Below are 16,270 nucleotides of genomic sequence, written 5' to 3'. Positions count from 1 at the left end.
TTCCAGTGCTCCCTAGTGAACAACTTTAAAGTAATTATCTGCACCATTGTCGCATGAATAAATTGTAGTTTTGCTCGACTACTTTCATAATCAAACACTGTATGAACTTACTAACAAGATCCAACACTTCAATAAATGGTTACAACCAGTGGTTAAATTGGCTTTTGTAGGGAGGGGGAGCCCTTATTTACGGGGAATGGTCATCATTCAAGATCACGTCGTAAAATGACTTAATGTGTTTTTACACCAAAGGGGCTCTTTTCCCAGTATTAATGTGTAAGGTAGGGTTGATTAGTTATTCAAACAAAGAGAAATACTTTACAATTCAATTACTTTATTATTATTTTTTTTACCTTTTATAGGCTAATCTTAACAGGCAGGCAATGGATTTCACCGTTGGAAAATGTATGAAATTGGACATGTTTGAAAATATTGGTTGGCAAATATGTAAAATTCTTTTTAAAAAGGAAAATTATGTTGATTTAAGAGAATCAGAAACCACTCTTTTTAACAGTGATTGGCTGGCCCAGCTTGTTAATAGCCAGTGTATGTTCATTTTAGCTTCCAGTTAGTTCGATGGCACCAACATTTGGTCTGATCATAACTGGCCTGGCAACCCAAAGGCCAAGGTTTTGCTTCCAGATTTGCTGACTTATGATGTTGGGGTCTGGGGGTCCACCCCCAGAATAATGTTTTAGCATTAAACATTTCATTTCCTGTATTTTGGTGAATTTATGTGCACCTATATCTACCTTTTTCTGAATAAATATACCTGAAATATCTTCATGTAAAGGGAAACATTACAATCCAAATATAAAAACATAATGCAAAATATTGCAGTAAGGCTCTCAGGCATTCTGTATTGCTTTCATCTATTTATTCTCCTTTAGATCGACTTTTCTAATTATATCTGAGTCAGCACACATAGAGCTTAGGCATCATTTATTCTTCCCTCTTTTGCATCTTTTTGTTGGGGAAGTAACCTCCATATATGTGCATATGACAATTAATCATCTCAGTGATACATTATTCATTTAATTTATCAATAAACCTCTGGACTGTAATATTTCAGATGTTTGAGCAAGATTTCTGCTCATGTCCAAAACTTTGTGCACATTCAAAATATAACTCATCCCATCTGTGCTCTCTGAGATTTGTGATATTTTGTGAAAAAAAGGCTATTACGAGAATAAAGTCACTATATTTCAGAAAATAATCTACCTGCACCGTAGTCTGCTGTGCATTACGTGATATCTCTGCGGATACGGTAGAGCTCAGACCTTCTGACAGACACCGAGCCCCGTTTGAGATGTTCAGGGAAGTGTCTGCACGCTGCTCTACATCCATCGGAGGTGGAAACCCAAAACTTATGGCAGAAATGCACGCAGCACAAACAGGAAACATCTGTCGCAGCATGTCGACAGCACAGCTCATCCATAAACCTGAAGCTGCGCAGCTTTTTACAGCAAGAGTGGACACTAAACGATGTCCGGTTTCATATTTGTCAGTTAACTTTTCAAAATACATCCAGGGCTACACTCAAAACATTCGGGGCTGAAGCCCCGGCAAAATGTTTGATGCTGAAGGAGACGGAGCTGAGCTCCGGTGCGCTCCGGCCCAATGTAACCTCTGGTTACAACCATATTTAGCTGCAATATGAATGTAGCCAAAGTAAATTAAAAAGCAGTGGCTCTCACTGATTTATATACTAAATATCAGTTTTATTTTCATTACATTTCTGTATAATTTTTTAGATTGTATCATGGATCATGTATTGTAACTTTTTTAAACAGCTTCTTTTCAATATAAATATTAACATCCAAAAATAAAAGTATCAGTCACTTAATAAAAAAACTTTAATTAAAGGGCCACAGTGTATTTGGGGACCTATTGGCATGGAATGGAATATAATATTGATAATTATGTTTTCATTAGTGTATAACCACCTGGAACTAAGAATAGTTGTGTTTTCGTTAGCTTAGAATGAGCCCTGCACGTCTATATAGGGAGCACATACAGTACAGGCACCGCCAGATGGCAGTCCATGATCAGTTGAGTTTAGCCGACAGTATAAGTTTAGGGACCAAAACAACTAGTTAAGTTTAGGAAAAAGGTTGTGGTTTGGGTTAAAACACTCCTGAGGAACGGACATGCGTTTCCAAAGGTAAAAGTCTTTTGTAGGGCTATGCTCAATTGAAGAAATTCTAAGTCGACTAACACTCATTCAATTGTATCGAGTAATCGATTAGTTGATTTAATCGACAGATCTGTAAATCTGAGTTTCTCCACAAAGAGTCATGCAAAAGCACCACTTTAATTCTTGTGTTTACCAGAGATGTGCTCGTACGTCTCTTGGAAATAAATTCATTCAGCATGAAAAAAGCATCAAACATTGCTAATCGAGTAAAGAAATCTAAGACCAAAACGACCGAAATGGTCGACTAATCGACTAAGAGGGAGCAGCCCTTGTCTTTTGTTTTCGCCGGGAAGGTAACTCCGCTCACTGGTTTGAAAGCGCTGTGTTTTATGAGCCGCCCATCCACCCTGATCTCCTGCCTAGGCAGTCTACAGCATTCTTACTCTGAAATTCCACCAACTGCGGAACGGCTGCGTGTCGACTTCGTGCTCCGCCGTCCGTCAACACCCACCAGGTCCCAATTTGTTGCGGAACGGCTGCGGCCATGACTGACAGCTGAAGTCACGAGGACCCACCTTCTTGCAAACTCACGTCGAATAGAACCACAAAAACCAACAGTTAGTTTCCGTCCAGAGGAGTAGAGGAATACATACATAGGAATTACAGTGCATTACTTTTCGTAGCTATGTGTGAATGATTCACGAGAATGAGCAGTGCTAAACATAAATACTAAATATGTTTGAAATGAATTAATGTCCCAAATATAAAACATGATCTAACAACCAGGTCCTCATAAACCCTTGAACTCATTGCAATGTGACGCAGCTTGTGATGGGAAGACCTTGTGTCAAATGTAAATCTAACAGCAGCATGCCATCTGGATAAACGTGCCCCGAGGACAAGTGGGTTGTGCTCTTTGGCGACCCAGAGCTGACAGTAATAATCTCTCATCCACGGAGGTTAAGTCCTGGATGGAGAATTCCCGCTGCCTGCCTTATAAGCTTCCTGTTATCACTGGAGTGCAGGTTCTCTGCTTACATAATGCCAATCTCAAAACACTATGGCTCACAAAACTTCTTAACTGTCAGAGGGCTGGCAAAGTGGTTTCAAGGACTAATTGAGCTTAATAATGGTGCTGGAAAACATGCACGCACGCACGCACACACACACACACACACACACACACACACACACACACACACACACACACACACACACACACACACACACACACACACACACACACACACACACACAGAAAATGCCCACTGCTTTGCAGTTCTCATAATAACAATGAGCTTAAATACGAGCTATTATGCTTTTGTGTTTTTTCCTTTTCCTTTAGTGTGATTTAGTCTTTTGTGCATTAAAAGGTCTGCAAAGCTAAAAAAAACACAAAGTCCATGCCAAAGGGAGTTGCCCCCCCACAGAAAACACATTCTCCTCAACAGCCTGAAACGCCTAGTTTGAATTCCAGCCGGATGTCCGTAATTTGTTTACGTCACTATGGCACACTTTGCAAAATGCTCGCCTAGCGGCTAGTTTGGCACGCTCTGAGGCCGGGACGAGTTTGTTTAGTGATACGTACCACTGTTTGAGCGTCTTCTCAACATGGGCAAACAGCTGAATTCACTTCAAAACTGAAGCTCAGGATGGACTGATAGCAGCTGTCTGTGACCCAACTTCAAACTTGGAAATGTTCTGCCACTTTCATGTTGTTTTACGGATTATTTTGGCAGTTAACGTTAGCCATTGCGCGGCTAAGGTTTCGATTGTAGACCCACAGGCCGGAGAAATGTTGCAGTGTTATGTAATACTGAGAGTAGTCTCGCATTGCCAGACCTTCCTCCACAGCGCTACGGAGGAAGGTCTGGCTAGTCCACACAGCATTCCAGGATGGGAGAAAAACGTTCTCTGATTTATTGGCATTTCTTTAAACCAATCACAATCATCATGGGCGGAGCTAAGCTCCGTACGAGCCCCGGCGCCTCTGCAAAATAGCCTCGGGAAGGAACTTGTTTTGGTGGAACGTGTGTACGTTTAAAAGTAGTTTTAGTCGTGCAACAGAAAACTGAGATTGGACAGATAGTCTAGCTAGCTGTCTGGATTTACCCTGCAGAGATCTGAGGAGCAGTTAACCATAGTCCTCACAAATCCACCGGAGGTTAAAACAAAAAGAAAATGGAAGGTAACGGACATCCAGCCAAAGAACGTCCGGCAGTATTCCGGCAGCACTAGTAGGTTGGATGTGGCTAACTGTTTTTTCATGTTCCTTTTTGTGAAATTTTGTATTTATATTAGGACAATGCACATTAATCAACATTTCTGTAAATGCGCCAGTGTTAGCCAGTCGGCTAATTTTCAACTGTAGTCCTAGTTGCATGCATGTCTTTATGGTGGGAAGAAACCGGAGCACCCGGAGGAAACCCATGTCTTATATTTTAGATTCCTCAAAGTAGCTACCCTTTGCTTTTTTATTAATAAGGGAAAAAATTCCACTAATTAACCCTGACAAGGCACACCTGTGAAGGTAAAACCATTTCAGGTGACTACCTCATGAAGCTCATTGAGAGAACACCAAGGGTTTGCAGAGTTATCAAAAAAAAGCAAAGGGTGGCTACTTTGAGGAATCTTAAATATAAGACATGTTTTCAGTTACAGTATTTCACACTTTTTTGTTAAGTAGATAATTCCATATGTGTTCATTCATAGTTTTGATGCCTTCAGTGAGAGTCTACAATGTAAATAGTCATGCAAATAAAGAAACACATTGAATGAGAAGGTGTGTCCAAACTTTTGGCCTGTACAGTACATTTTGTAATCCACAATCTTTCCCTAACTCTAACTGTCCTGCGTGTGACTTATACGTACATATTTTTATTTTTTAAGATTTTTTGTGTGGCATTTTTAAGCATTTATTGTTGATAGGACAGCTTAGAATTGGAAGGGATGAGAGAGTATTATACTGTATTTGGATTAAAAAAAAATCTAAAAAATTGATTTTTTGAAAATATGAATCGATTTGACCTACCAACTCAATTTTTAAATCAAATCGATTTTTTCCCAGCCCTAGAGTAAGAATGTGTTGCAAAAGCAGTTTCCAGAAGAGGAAGAGACAAACACGAACACAGGCAGTGTCTGCGCCACGCTACAACACACAGCACTAAGCTAGTGAGCGTGAGAACTTTTTTTCAGTTCACACAAATCCCAGGGACAAAAACACACTCACCTCTTTACTTCCTCCGGATGGATGAGTAGCGTGTACTTCCGTCAGTTATGTAACACAGAGTCTGCCGTGTAGCGTATTTCTCACAGAGCAGGCTTAAGCGCTTTTGCTTTATATATAATGTCAAAATCCAAATCTTTCTCTTTCCCCTAACTAGGCTGCGTCATGCCCCAGACCCTGCTCACGGAATGACTTACCAAAGAGAGGGATGTATTTGTCTAATGTTGGATATCCTAAGCTTCTCTTTTTCATATTAGTCTATTTTTTTTTTCAACTATGCCAGGAAAATTCAAGGAACAACGAGCCCTTGCTCTCGCACAAACAGAATCACAGGGCATTAACGAGTCCTGGAAGTTGTCGTGCACTGATTATGACCAGATCAAACCATTACTTCCTCCAAAGGAGAAAATGAAACAATGACTTAAAAGTGGTAATCAGAGAGAATTGAACATTGCATGACATTATTATGTTGACAGAATCCAATTAACCTTTGTTGCTCCAGTGGGAGGCCTTTGGAAATCAGGGCCCCTCCCTCTATCCTCTATCACTCTCTCCATCTCATTTCTCTCATCAGCATCACATCAATGAAGACTAGAGGGAGAGATATTTATAAGCTCCAGTAGTAAAGACAAAGATTTCATTATTGATGACGCCCACTGCTCAGCTCTTGCCATGTAATGGGGCTTGCTTAAAAAAAAAAGGAGACTACCTCGCGATTAATTATTGCAGTTTTTCACACCTTTGAGTGCTGGCATTTACATTACAGGGAAGGCTTTGTGTTCAATTGGGCAACTTTACCACGTTTCGCTGTGCATTACCACCACCACCACCACCGCAGGCTTTGTGTTGATAGGCTCAATGGACCACTTCACAGTGTGTTCGTGGCCTATATCTCCTTATCCCCTAGGAGCAGATCAAGGAATGGAAAAACAAACACAGGCCTTGTAACACATAAGCATAATCAGGAACGTGGGCCAATCTGGCCCTACATTTCCTAAAGGATAGGCTAACATCCTGTATGGGAACGCTGAACAAAACCGTTTGTGGCAAAGTCTCAACTGCCAATTCTTCTGTCGTCAATAAACTGCTAATTTGCATTTGAAGGAAATGTAAATGCTGCATGGATTACAATCACTGGCAAGGTTTTTTTTTCACTCTAGGAATTGACATCCGTTGGGCTTAGTAACAACATTGTTCATAAGCAAGTAAGCAGGTATGAGCGCATTTCACCTATTTTAGCTTCACTCCACTGGTTGCCTGTCCATTTGAGGATTCATTTTAAAATTCTTTTATTTGCATTTAAAGCTTTGAATGGCCTTGTCCCACCTTACCTCTCTGAGCTGCTGCACCCCTACACTCCCAGCCGATCTCTCAGGTCAGCTGACCAGCTGCTCCTGATGGGGCCTAAAGCTCGGCTTAAGCTCAGAGCTCCAAAACTTTGGAATGGACTGCCTCTGCACATTAGACAGGCCTCCTGTCTGTCTAATTTTAAAACTCTTCTAAAAAACTACCTCTTTTCTTTGGCTTTTAACACCAGGTAGAGAATTGATCTTATGTGTATACTTGGATATTTTTATTGTGTGCAGGCAGTGCATTTTATTTATTTATTTTTTTATTCTACTTATTTAATTTAATTTTTATATGTTTTTATCTTTATATTGGGTACCTCATCTTTTTATTGTGCTTGTATTGTGTTATCTATTTATTCTGTTTTATCTTTTTGTGCAGAACTTTGTGTGGAAACCTTGTGTTTGTTAAAATCGTGCTATATAAATAAAGTGGATTGGATTGGATAACAGTGAAATTTTGAATGTAACAGTGATGATTGGTGGATTCATTTGTGCAGAGTTCAGCTTTTGGTGATCTTTGAAATGAATTTTGTGCAGCTGACCAATTGTGAACTGTTGAAATGGTTGTAAGGCAGGCTAGGGTTAGGTCATGTTATATAACACCAATCCTATTTTCAAAAAATCCTGCTCAGTTGGACTACTCCAACTGTTCCACAAAAGAGATCCAAACATGGTTTGCAGTCATAAAACAGGAGGATGGTGCAAATAAGGTTGTGGAGATTTGGAACACTAACAGGGTTTTTCTTGACTCAGATGGGGGGGTGACGACTATGCAAGACAGCAAGCATGCGGTTGTTTGGTAAATTGCTATTAAACACATTCAAAAAGGATTTGAATTGCTATTTTTCCTCTCAATTACCATTTTGGTGCTGGTGATTTTCCTTTGGGGGATGGCATAAACCTCTTTGGGGGGTGCCTAAAATTCCTCTATGCAGGAAAACACCGACTAGAGCCTCGTTTTAATCAAATAGCTTCGGTATAGTACATTTAAAACCGTACGCAACTCATATGGACTTGTACCAAAACGCTATCACAGCAGACAGTACTCTTAAATGTAGGCGGGTTGTTATCAGTTCCACTAAAACAAGTTCCTTCCTGAGACTATTTTGCAGAGCCACCGTCGCTGAGTCCGGAGCTTAGCTCGATTGGGATTGGTTTAAAGAAATGCAAACAACCCAGAGCATTTTTTCTCCTATGCCAGAATGTATCTGTGGTGTAGCCAGACCTTACTCCACAGCACTGTGGAGATAGGTCTGGCAATGGGACACTTCTATGCAAATGAATGCAGCTCAGGGACTCTAACAAGGTCTTTGCCTTGTAGTGAGAACATTTAGTGTATAAGTTAGACGTTTCTATCAAGTATTGTTCTTGACTGTATCACCCTGATTAGCACTGAAACAGAGCAGAGTTAAATGCATCTTATTCTCTGTTAGCCCTGGGAAATGTTCTTATATAGGTATGTTGGTGCATATCGCAACAGCCACACAACCACTGGCCGCTACGGCCCAGTTAACCTTGGCATGCTCCTTCTCACAGAATGCCAGGTCAGCATACAAAACACTGCATTTCTCCCTGCAGCGTAACATTACAGCTGGAATGGTTTAAAACGGGATGCATCCCAAATGTGGGTTGATGTTTTAAAGCAGCCAACATGCCTGGTTCATCTCTCACCCATGGGTCGAAAAGAGAGCAGGAGGCCAGAAGAGGAAGGGGAGGTTAAGGGTTGTCTGGTGAAGGCTCCTGGCCTAGTCACATTAAATGTATGCCCTTCATCTGATAATAAAGTTGCTAAGTTGTGTATGTTTACATGTATTATGAATCAGTGTTCTTGATATGTTTGTAATTTTCTTTTGATAGATACACACAAAATGTGTATAGATTACAGTGACGTGATTATTTCCTGTAATACGCTGCCTGGAGAATGCCACTTTTCAAGCCCCTGGAGGGTTTTTAGGCAATTCCCCCTCTCAAATTTCCAATTGCAAATTATATATTGCAACTTTTTAATTTTTGCGTACTGTATGTGTCTATAAAGAAACAAAAACGAAAGAGGAAAAGACCTGCTAAGCACAGGCTAAATGACATACATAATGGATACTGTATTGTGGGCCTATATGTACAAAACGTCCACACACACACATACACACACACACACACACACACACACACACACACACACACACACACACACACCCTGTCTAGGGTCAAATCAATATTTAGATTTTCTGTTGATGTTAGACCAATATTTGTCTTACCACATGTAGCCCATATTGGACAGATAGTCTAGCTAGCTGTCTGGATATACCCTGCAGAGATCTGAGGAGCAGTTAACCATAGTTAACTCCACAGAGTTTAGAGTGCCAACATAAAGAAAGCGGAATAGACTACGTGCTGGGCAACATACAATATTTTTTATCAGACCTTGTTTTCTGAAAAAGCTTCTTGCTGTGGCTGGAAACAAATTGATAAGAGCATTTGTGGACTATTAAACTAAAACAATGAGCTCAAAGAGGGTAAAAGGCTCTGTAGAAATGAGTGGCACAACCACAATGAGCTCCATCACACTATCTGGGTAGCTTTATATCATAGTTAATGTCTGTTGCAGACGCTTCTCTGACAGTGTGATAAAACAATTAAAGAGGAGCCTGAATATCTTGTGCACAGTAGAGCTGTCAATCTTCCCCTATAATACCATTCGAATTTCAATTTGAATTTTTTTTAAACATTTTAATAATATTTGAATATTTAATGCTCAAATGCAGCCTGTTATTAATATGTACAACACTACTCAGGCTTATGCATTGTCGATGCCACTATAAGCATGTGGTTATTGTTACACATTCTGTCCACTAGAGGGACTTCCAACATTAGCCTGGCCTTGAAGGGGACCTTCGTCATGGCGCATTGCACGCAACTTTGTTTACATTCATTTTCCACCACGAGCACACAGCGACATACACAAATCAACAGAGAACTCTGTGATGAAACATATAACAAGTGTAATGAAGCGGCTCTGTTGTAAAAGCCAACAGTGCTCGGTTAGCACAATGACATCATGAAAGCACAGCCCAAACGGTTTGTCATAAACTAAGTAACAATAGTGTTAGCTACGATGCTAACAGCATTAATACCTAAGCCAAATGGTGCTGGCACTACTATTTTAGTGATTTATAATCAACCTGTTTCATGCAGATTGTTACATTACTGAGAATACAGCTATTTGAAGGTAATATATGAAGTCAAAGCTAACTCTGACAGCTGTAGGGCAGCTAACATTAACTTTAGCTAGCTGTCTCCATGAAGGTCCCAGCTAAGCTAACGTCACTATAACTCGCGGCGCAGTTAGGAAACAAGAATGAGCTAACTAATGTTAACATAAGCACTTTGAATCGATGGATGTCGATTTTAAAGTCATGTTAAAAGTATTTCCAGCCGCAGTCTGTCAATCCCCCTGTACTAACGTTACTCGGTACGTAACGTTAGCTTAGCTTAACGTTAGCCTTGTGTTTCTCACTACCGCTAACTTATTGTTCATAAGACGTGACATGAGTGACACATGCGGGTAGGCCAAGGCGAGAAGAGGGAGATTAGCTAACATTAGCCAACATATTTATAAAACAAAAGTCACATTCGAATAGTAATTTCAGCATTCAAATTGTATTGCTTTTTTTACTTTTCAAATTATATTTATATCAAATTATAACAGCCCTAGTGCACAGTATATTATTGTTGTTGCTGGATATAAATGTGTTTCTAAACCTCAGTATGTAAAAAACATTACAAGTTTTGGAATACTAAACCATTTGACTGCTGGTCATAGGCGTTCTCACATGCATTATTAGTGAGCGTTGCTATTTTACATTCCCAACAAAGGCAACAAACAAAATTAGAGTTTGTTACTTGGGGCTCTCATTAAATTTCCATGAAGAGGTAGCAGGAGTTTTAGCGAGCTTTGTGTGAAAGCAATGAGAAAGGGAACAACAGCAAACGTCAAGAACCAAAATGAAGGAATAAGGAGCAGCCTAATTTCCATACAGTGCATTACAGAAATTATGTAAAACGATGTCTTTTTAAGAAATGTCACAACAAAAACCTGAAAAAACAGACCAGAGCCTTTGCATGGAAAGGGCAATTCTAGCAGTGTAGTGCAAATACAACTAGCAGTGTACTGAAACACTGGTGGCGTGATCAAACCGCATATATATGCATTTAAAAAACCTTAAGGGGTATAGTCTTGTTGCTATGGGTACCAAAATCCAAGACTACAGGAAGTAATTGATTTATTATAGAGCTGCAAAGATTAATCTATTAGTTGTCAACTATTAGACTAATCTGCAACTATTTTGATGATTGATTAATCGGTTTGAGTCATTATTATTTTTTTTTTTTTCTCTGATTCCAGCTTCTGAAATGTGAATATGTTCTAGTTTCTTCTCTCCTCTGTGAAAGAAAACTGAATATATCTTTGACACTTTTGAGGATGTCGTTTTGGGCTTTTGAAAACACTGATCGACATTTTTCATAATTTTCTGACATTTTATAGGCCAAACAAGTAATCGAGAAAATAATCGACAGGTTCATCGACAATCAAAATAATTGTTAGTTGCAGCCCTAATCCATTCGTTTTAAAGGTCAGTGTTACTTTTATTGTCTCCCAGAGAAGAACATTGTCTTGGGTTAAGGGAATTGCTTTGGCTAGCTAGCTACCTACCTAGCTACATCCATGAAAACGCAGGTATCAGCATCCTCTGTCGCAGTGTAAGTTGTAAGCCATATACACAAATAAATCTTAAAACTAGGATTGTCATAGCCCACGCCATTTAATTTTGTGGTTCCAAAATTTGAATTGTTCTTCATTGTGGATGATATATTTCCCTCCTGCCCTGACTTCTCCTGATTACCTATTCTGCACATGCCTGTATTGTCACAGAATAGCGTTTTGAACACCAACTAGAAGGGTTTTATCATAGACAGTATAAAAAGGTTTTATACATCATCTATTCATACAAATATTTGCTATGTAAATATATATAGCTTGTAGACATGCAAACAAAAAAATATGTGCATCATTTGCATGTTGATTTACAATTTTAATGTCAACGTTATGAATTAAATTTCAAACTATTTGGTACAGCCCTATGCCAGTATACTATATTAAACAAGTAGTTGGCTGGTGAAACTGTCACTGAGTGGCAGGTAGATTCTGTAATTTGCTAACTTATGTAGCCAATGGACAAAAGATTTTGTTTTCTGTTACTGAATTTAAAGCTTCAGTTTGGAGTCATTGGTATACTGTTCTATAGTTTCATTAAAATACCACCGCAATTAAAATGGTCTTGTCCAAGAGATCTCAGTTGCTGAGTCTGGGTGTCTCACACAGGGTTCAGCAGTGGAGTGGAACAGTACAGCCAACAGTCATCTCTCTGGACCTAGGGGCGATTACTACCAGCTACCACACGCAGAGCCCCCACCCGACTCAATTCCCCACACTGTCCGCTGCTAAAGTTGGGATACTGTTTAGAGCCAAGGTAATTCTATTTCTCCAGCACTATGAAGTTTTTTCCTTCCATCCATATCCTTCCAAAGCTAAAGCTGAGAGATGATGAGAGTTGATCCTTGACCTGATAAAGAGAGAGAGGTTTTACTCTGTCAACAACTCAATTCTTTAATTCTTTCATATTTCAGCGGCTGATGAAATCTTTGGCTATGTGCTCTCTGCACAAGACCTTAAGTCACTGCTGGGTAAATGTAATATAACACACACTTCTGGATGACCACTAATATACATTATCAAGCCAATATCATATATACCAGCGATACCATAGACTGTAAAAAATAAAAGGAGGTAGCAGCCGTGATGTCACCCATTGGTTTGTAGACTGCCGTTTTCAAGCCGCGAGTTTGGCAATTCGTTTTTTTGATAGCCTACCTGACGTGACGATTATTGACGAGAAGGTGGAGCTGGCGAGGGTGACGCAGCCAAGCCAGTGTTGTTTATGGTTGCAACGGAGCTGCACTAAGTTAAACGGTAGAGAGGGAAGTTGCCAACCCTATCTGAAGTATGTTTACAGTCTATGATCAATAGACTGTTGGGGGCCAGTTGTTCGTTTCAATGGTTCCTTAAAACTACTTCTCTGGATAACAATTTGCGTAAATGCAAAGACCTTATGCACAGCCTGCTATCTGGTAGATATGTTAGCAGTTACCAGTTTTTCATTTGTCACTGATAAATCCACTTTTATTTGCTATAAGGCCTGCAGCCACACACCGCTGCAGCCCTGTCCAGTTGAAGCATCTATCACTGCGATGAAAGTGTTGTTCGGCCCTGTGATTGACTTGGAAAGCACAAGGTGTCCACAGTGTGTAACTCCAGTGTCTCCTAGGGACGGGCCTTCAATTCATCTTGACTCTGACATTTTTCACATCTCAGGACACATGAGGTGGTCAGAAGCAGAGCCAATGCCACATCGGTCTGCTATTACAGGGCTTGTCGGACAAAAACTATCGTGATGGTTTTGCTGACTGAAATGGATTTGCAGATTCAGATCCCAGTGATCATATTCATTATGAATAAGTCCTTCCCACCTGGCATTAACACCTGGATGATTGGATTGTAATCATACAAAGCGAAAACACATCAAAGCCAGGTGCAAATGTGCCCAAGATGCATTAAGGAGTTGATTATGCAAACTACCTCCAGAGATGGCCAAAGATGCATTTCATCAAAATCACAACAAACTCTGATGCGGTGTATTTTTTTCTCCATATATGAAAGCGAAATAACAAGAAATACAACTCCAAATGCAGATCTAATCATGGGACACAAGAAATCCAGAACCCCCTTCTGAACTTTTTTGTTACCTGTAGCCGGGACAGAAACATTATTCTAAAACTGACCGGTGAAATACTGCTACGGTATACAATCTGCTAAAGCAAGGCTACAATTCTGTTTACCACAGATGCATTTAATTGCCAGCTTCAATAACTGTAAATACAGTGTAAATACCAGACATAACACATTGTGTATACTTGTATACATCTACCTGTACTCTCTGCTCGGAGGACAGAGGGCTCTTTGTTGTTCTGTATATTCATTCCGAAGGAAACTTCCTGTCATGAAATCAGATCTGTTTCCATCTTTAAATCCAGACTTAAGATCTGTCTTTTCAACACAAGTGTTTTATCGATAACTGCTTTACGGTTCCTTTTAGAGCTGGGCGATATGGAGAAAATCAAATATCAAGATATTTTTGACCAAATATCTTGATATCAATATTGTGGCGATATTGTAGGGTTGAAAATTGGGGCTTTCACAAAATATTAACAAAATAAGATTTTTGATAAATATAGTCAGAAAATGACATCACTTTACTGTAATGTAGCCTTTAAAACCAGCAAAGGACAACACGATATCCGAAATTAAGACGATATCTATCTCATATTGATATTGATATAATATCGATACTTCAGGCTAATTAACTGGCCAGTATGTGGCGATTTTTGGCACAAGTTAGCCAGCAGCAACTTTGTCTCATCCAGAGACCAGAATGGGGGCTCTGTGTCTTTCAGAGGGCCTGAATGAGCAATAATTGAATGCACAGCAGACTATAGGACAGTTAGATCTTTTCGTTATTTCTTTTCATGTAAGCTAGGTGCCTTAGTTCCACTTCAGGCAAATCTTAATGTAAAGTATACAATGATATATTTTATACAACAATGTACTTCGCCCAACATCAATCGGCTGACTTCTCTAATAGGAGCAAAGGAAAGCCTTTCCAACATATTCCAGTGCCATATTAATATCCATGGTTTGGGAATGAGAAGTTCAATCACATATGGACATTGGGGTGTGGCATACTTGTGGCGATAAAGTGAATCTATTGTATATATCCACCCATCTATCCATACCCAACACTATATATAAAGATTACTATTATTATTGTTATGCAGTCAACAGTGTGTGACATCTATTAATGTTGCTCTCAGAGGCAATAGTTAAAATATAAGACCTTGAAAAAGAAAGAAAATGGCAGATAATGGGGTGAAACCGACAATTTTAAGCTTTAATGACTCTCCACACAGCCATGCCTCATCTTATCAAGGCTTGCCTCTCGTAATTTAAGTCATTTATAGCGATAAGAGAAGATATGTACCCGTGACTGTGCAAAGTCAGTGTATTGTGACCTCACAACAAGACGTGACTCCCTGGTTGACAGCCCTGGAGAAAGAATCCATCGAGCAAAGATGAGAATCACAGAGGAGACACTGCAGGAAGCTCTGTAAGGTATCGCTGCTTCCTGGTGGAAAACAATAATCTTATCTGGACAGGGAGGAACCGACGGGTGAGAGTGCACAGCAGCGAAAAACCAGAAGGGTACAGAGAAAGCTGATGAGATTTTGTTAGATGACGTGACTGAGAGTAGTGTGGAGAGAAACAATCAAGTCTACAACATGTTTACAGGCAGAAAAATGAGAAGGTGTGTGGAGAAATGTGGGCAGCACATACCTGACACTTTTCGAACTTTCGCTTTCAGATCTGCAAATGACAAATATATCCATCAGGAGAGGGTACGAAACCACAAATAGAATACTGACAATGACATATGTTTAAAAAAAGAAAATATTGCATCTGTTTTTTAGCCTGAATATGTTTGCCCTGTTGAAAAGGAAACCTGAGTTACATACCACAAGTGAAATTCATGAAGCTGCACTTCTGAGCAGGTCAAAATGAAACAAGAAACTGCATCGGCAGCATAAAAATTACATTTGGCTAAATAACTGTCTCATACATAAGTGAAGGCAGTTCAGCGCAAAAGCTAAGCTGCCAATTAAACTAGTGAAACTGCTTCCTTTGCTTTTCCAGACCAGCAGGTCTAGGACAGTTAAATCCCAGTGGCCGGCCGACCATTAGAATATTCAACACCCAAGTTCCTACATTCACAAATGTATTTTATAAGTTTGCTTAACGCTCACTTATAAGCAGTTTAAAGGTCCTATGACATGCTGCTTTTTGGATGCTTTTATATAGGCCTTAGTGGTCTCCTAAAAATGTATCTGAAGTCTCTTTTATATAGGCCTTAGTGGTCCCCTAATACTGTATCTGAAGTCTCTTTTATATAGACCTTAGTGGTCCCCTAATACTGTATCTGAAGTCCTCTTTGTATCTGATATATAGACCTTAGTGGTCCCCTCTAATACTGTATCTGAATCTGTCTCTTTTATATAGACCTTAGTGGTCCCCTAATACTGTATCTGAAGTCTCTTTTATATAGACCTTAGTGGTCCTCTAATACTGTATCTGAAGTCTCTTTTATATAGACCTTAGTGGTCCCCTAATACTGTATCTGTGAACCTTAGTCCTCTATATAGACCTTAGTGGTCCCCTAATACTGTATCTGAAGTCTCTTTTATATAGACCTTAGTGGTCCCCTAATACTGTATCTGAAGTCTCTTTTATATAGACCTTAGTGGTCCCCTAATACTGTATCTGAAGTCTCTTTTATATAGACCTTAGTGGTCCCCTAATACTGTATCTGAAGTCTCTTTTATATAGTGGTC

At 39.6% G+C, this 16,270-nt stretch overlaps 1 protein-coding gene across 1 annotated transcript in view; it reads right to left on the bottom strand.

The window, feature by feature from the left end:
• Window positions 1-16,270, bottom strand: part of iqsec1b (IQ motif and Sec7 domain ArfGEF 1b) — a 238,265-nt gene that overhangs the window by 169,944 nt on the left and 52,051 nt on the right. Inside the window, 1 exon segment of the mRNA XM_028576976.1 lies at window positions 15,219-15,248. Within this exon segment, the coding sequence (XP_028432777.1) occupies window positions 15,219-15,248 (30 nt within the window).

The sequence above is a fragment of the Perca flavescens genome, chromosome 4 (genome assembly GCF_004354835.1).
Source record: "Perca flavescens isolate YP-PL-M2 chromosome 4, PFLA_1.0, whole genome shotgun sequence".
Taxonomy (NCBI): domain Eukaryota; kingdom Metazoa; phylum Chordata; class Actinopteri; order Perciformes; family Percidae; genus Perca; species Perca flavescens.
This window is presented reverse-complemented; position numbering and strand designations above follow the sequence as displayed.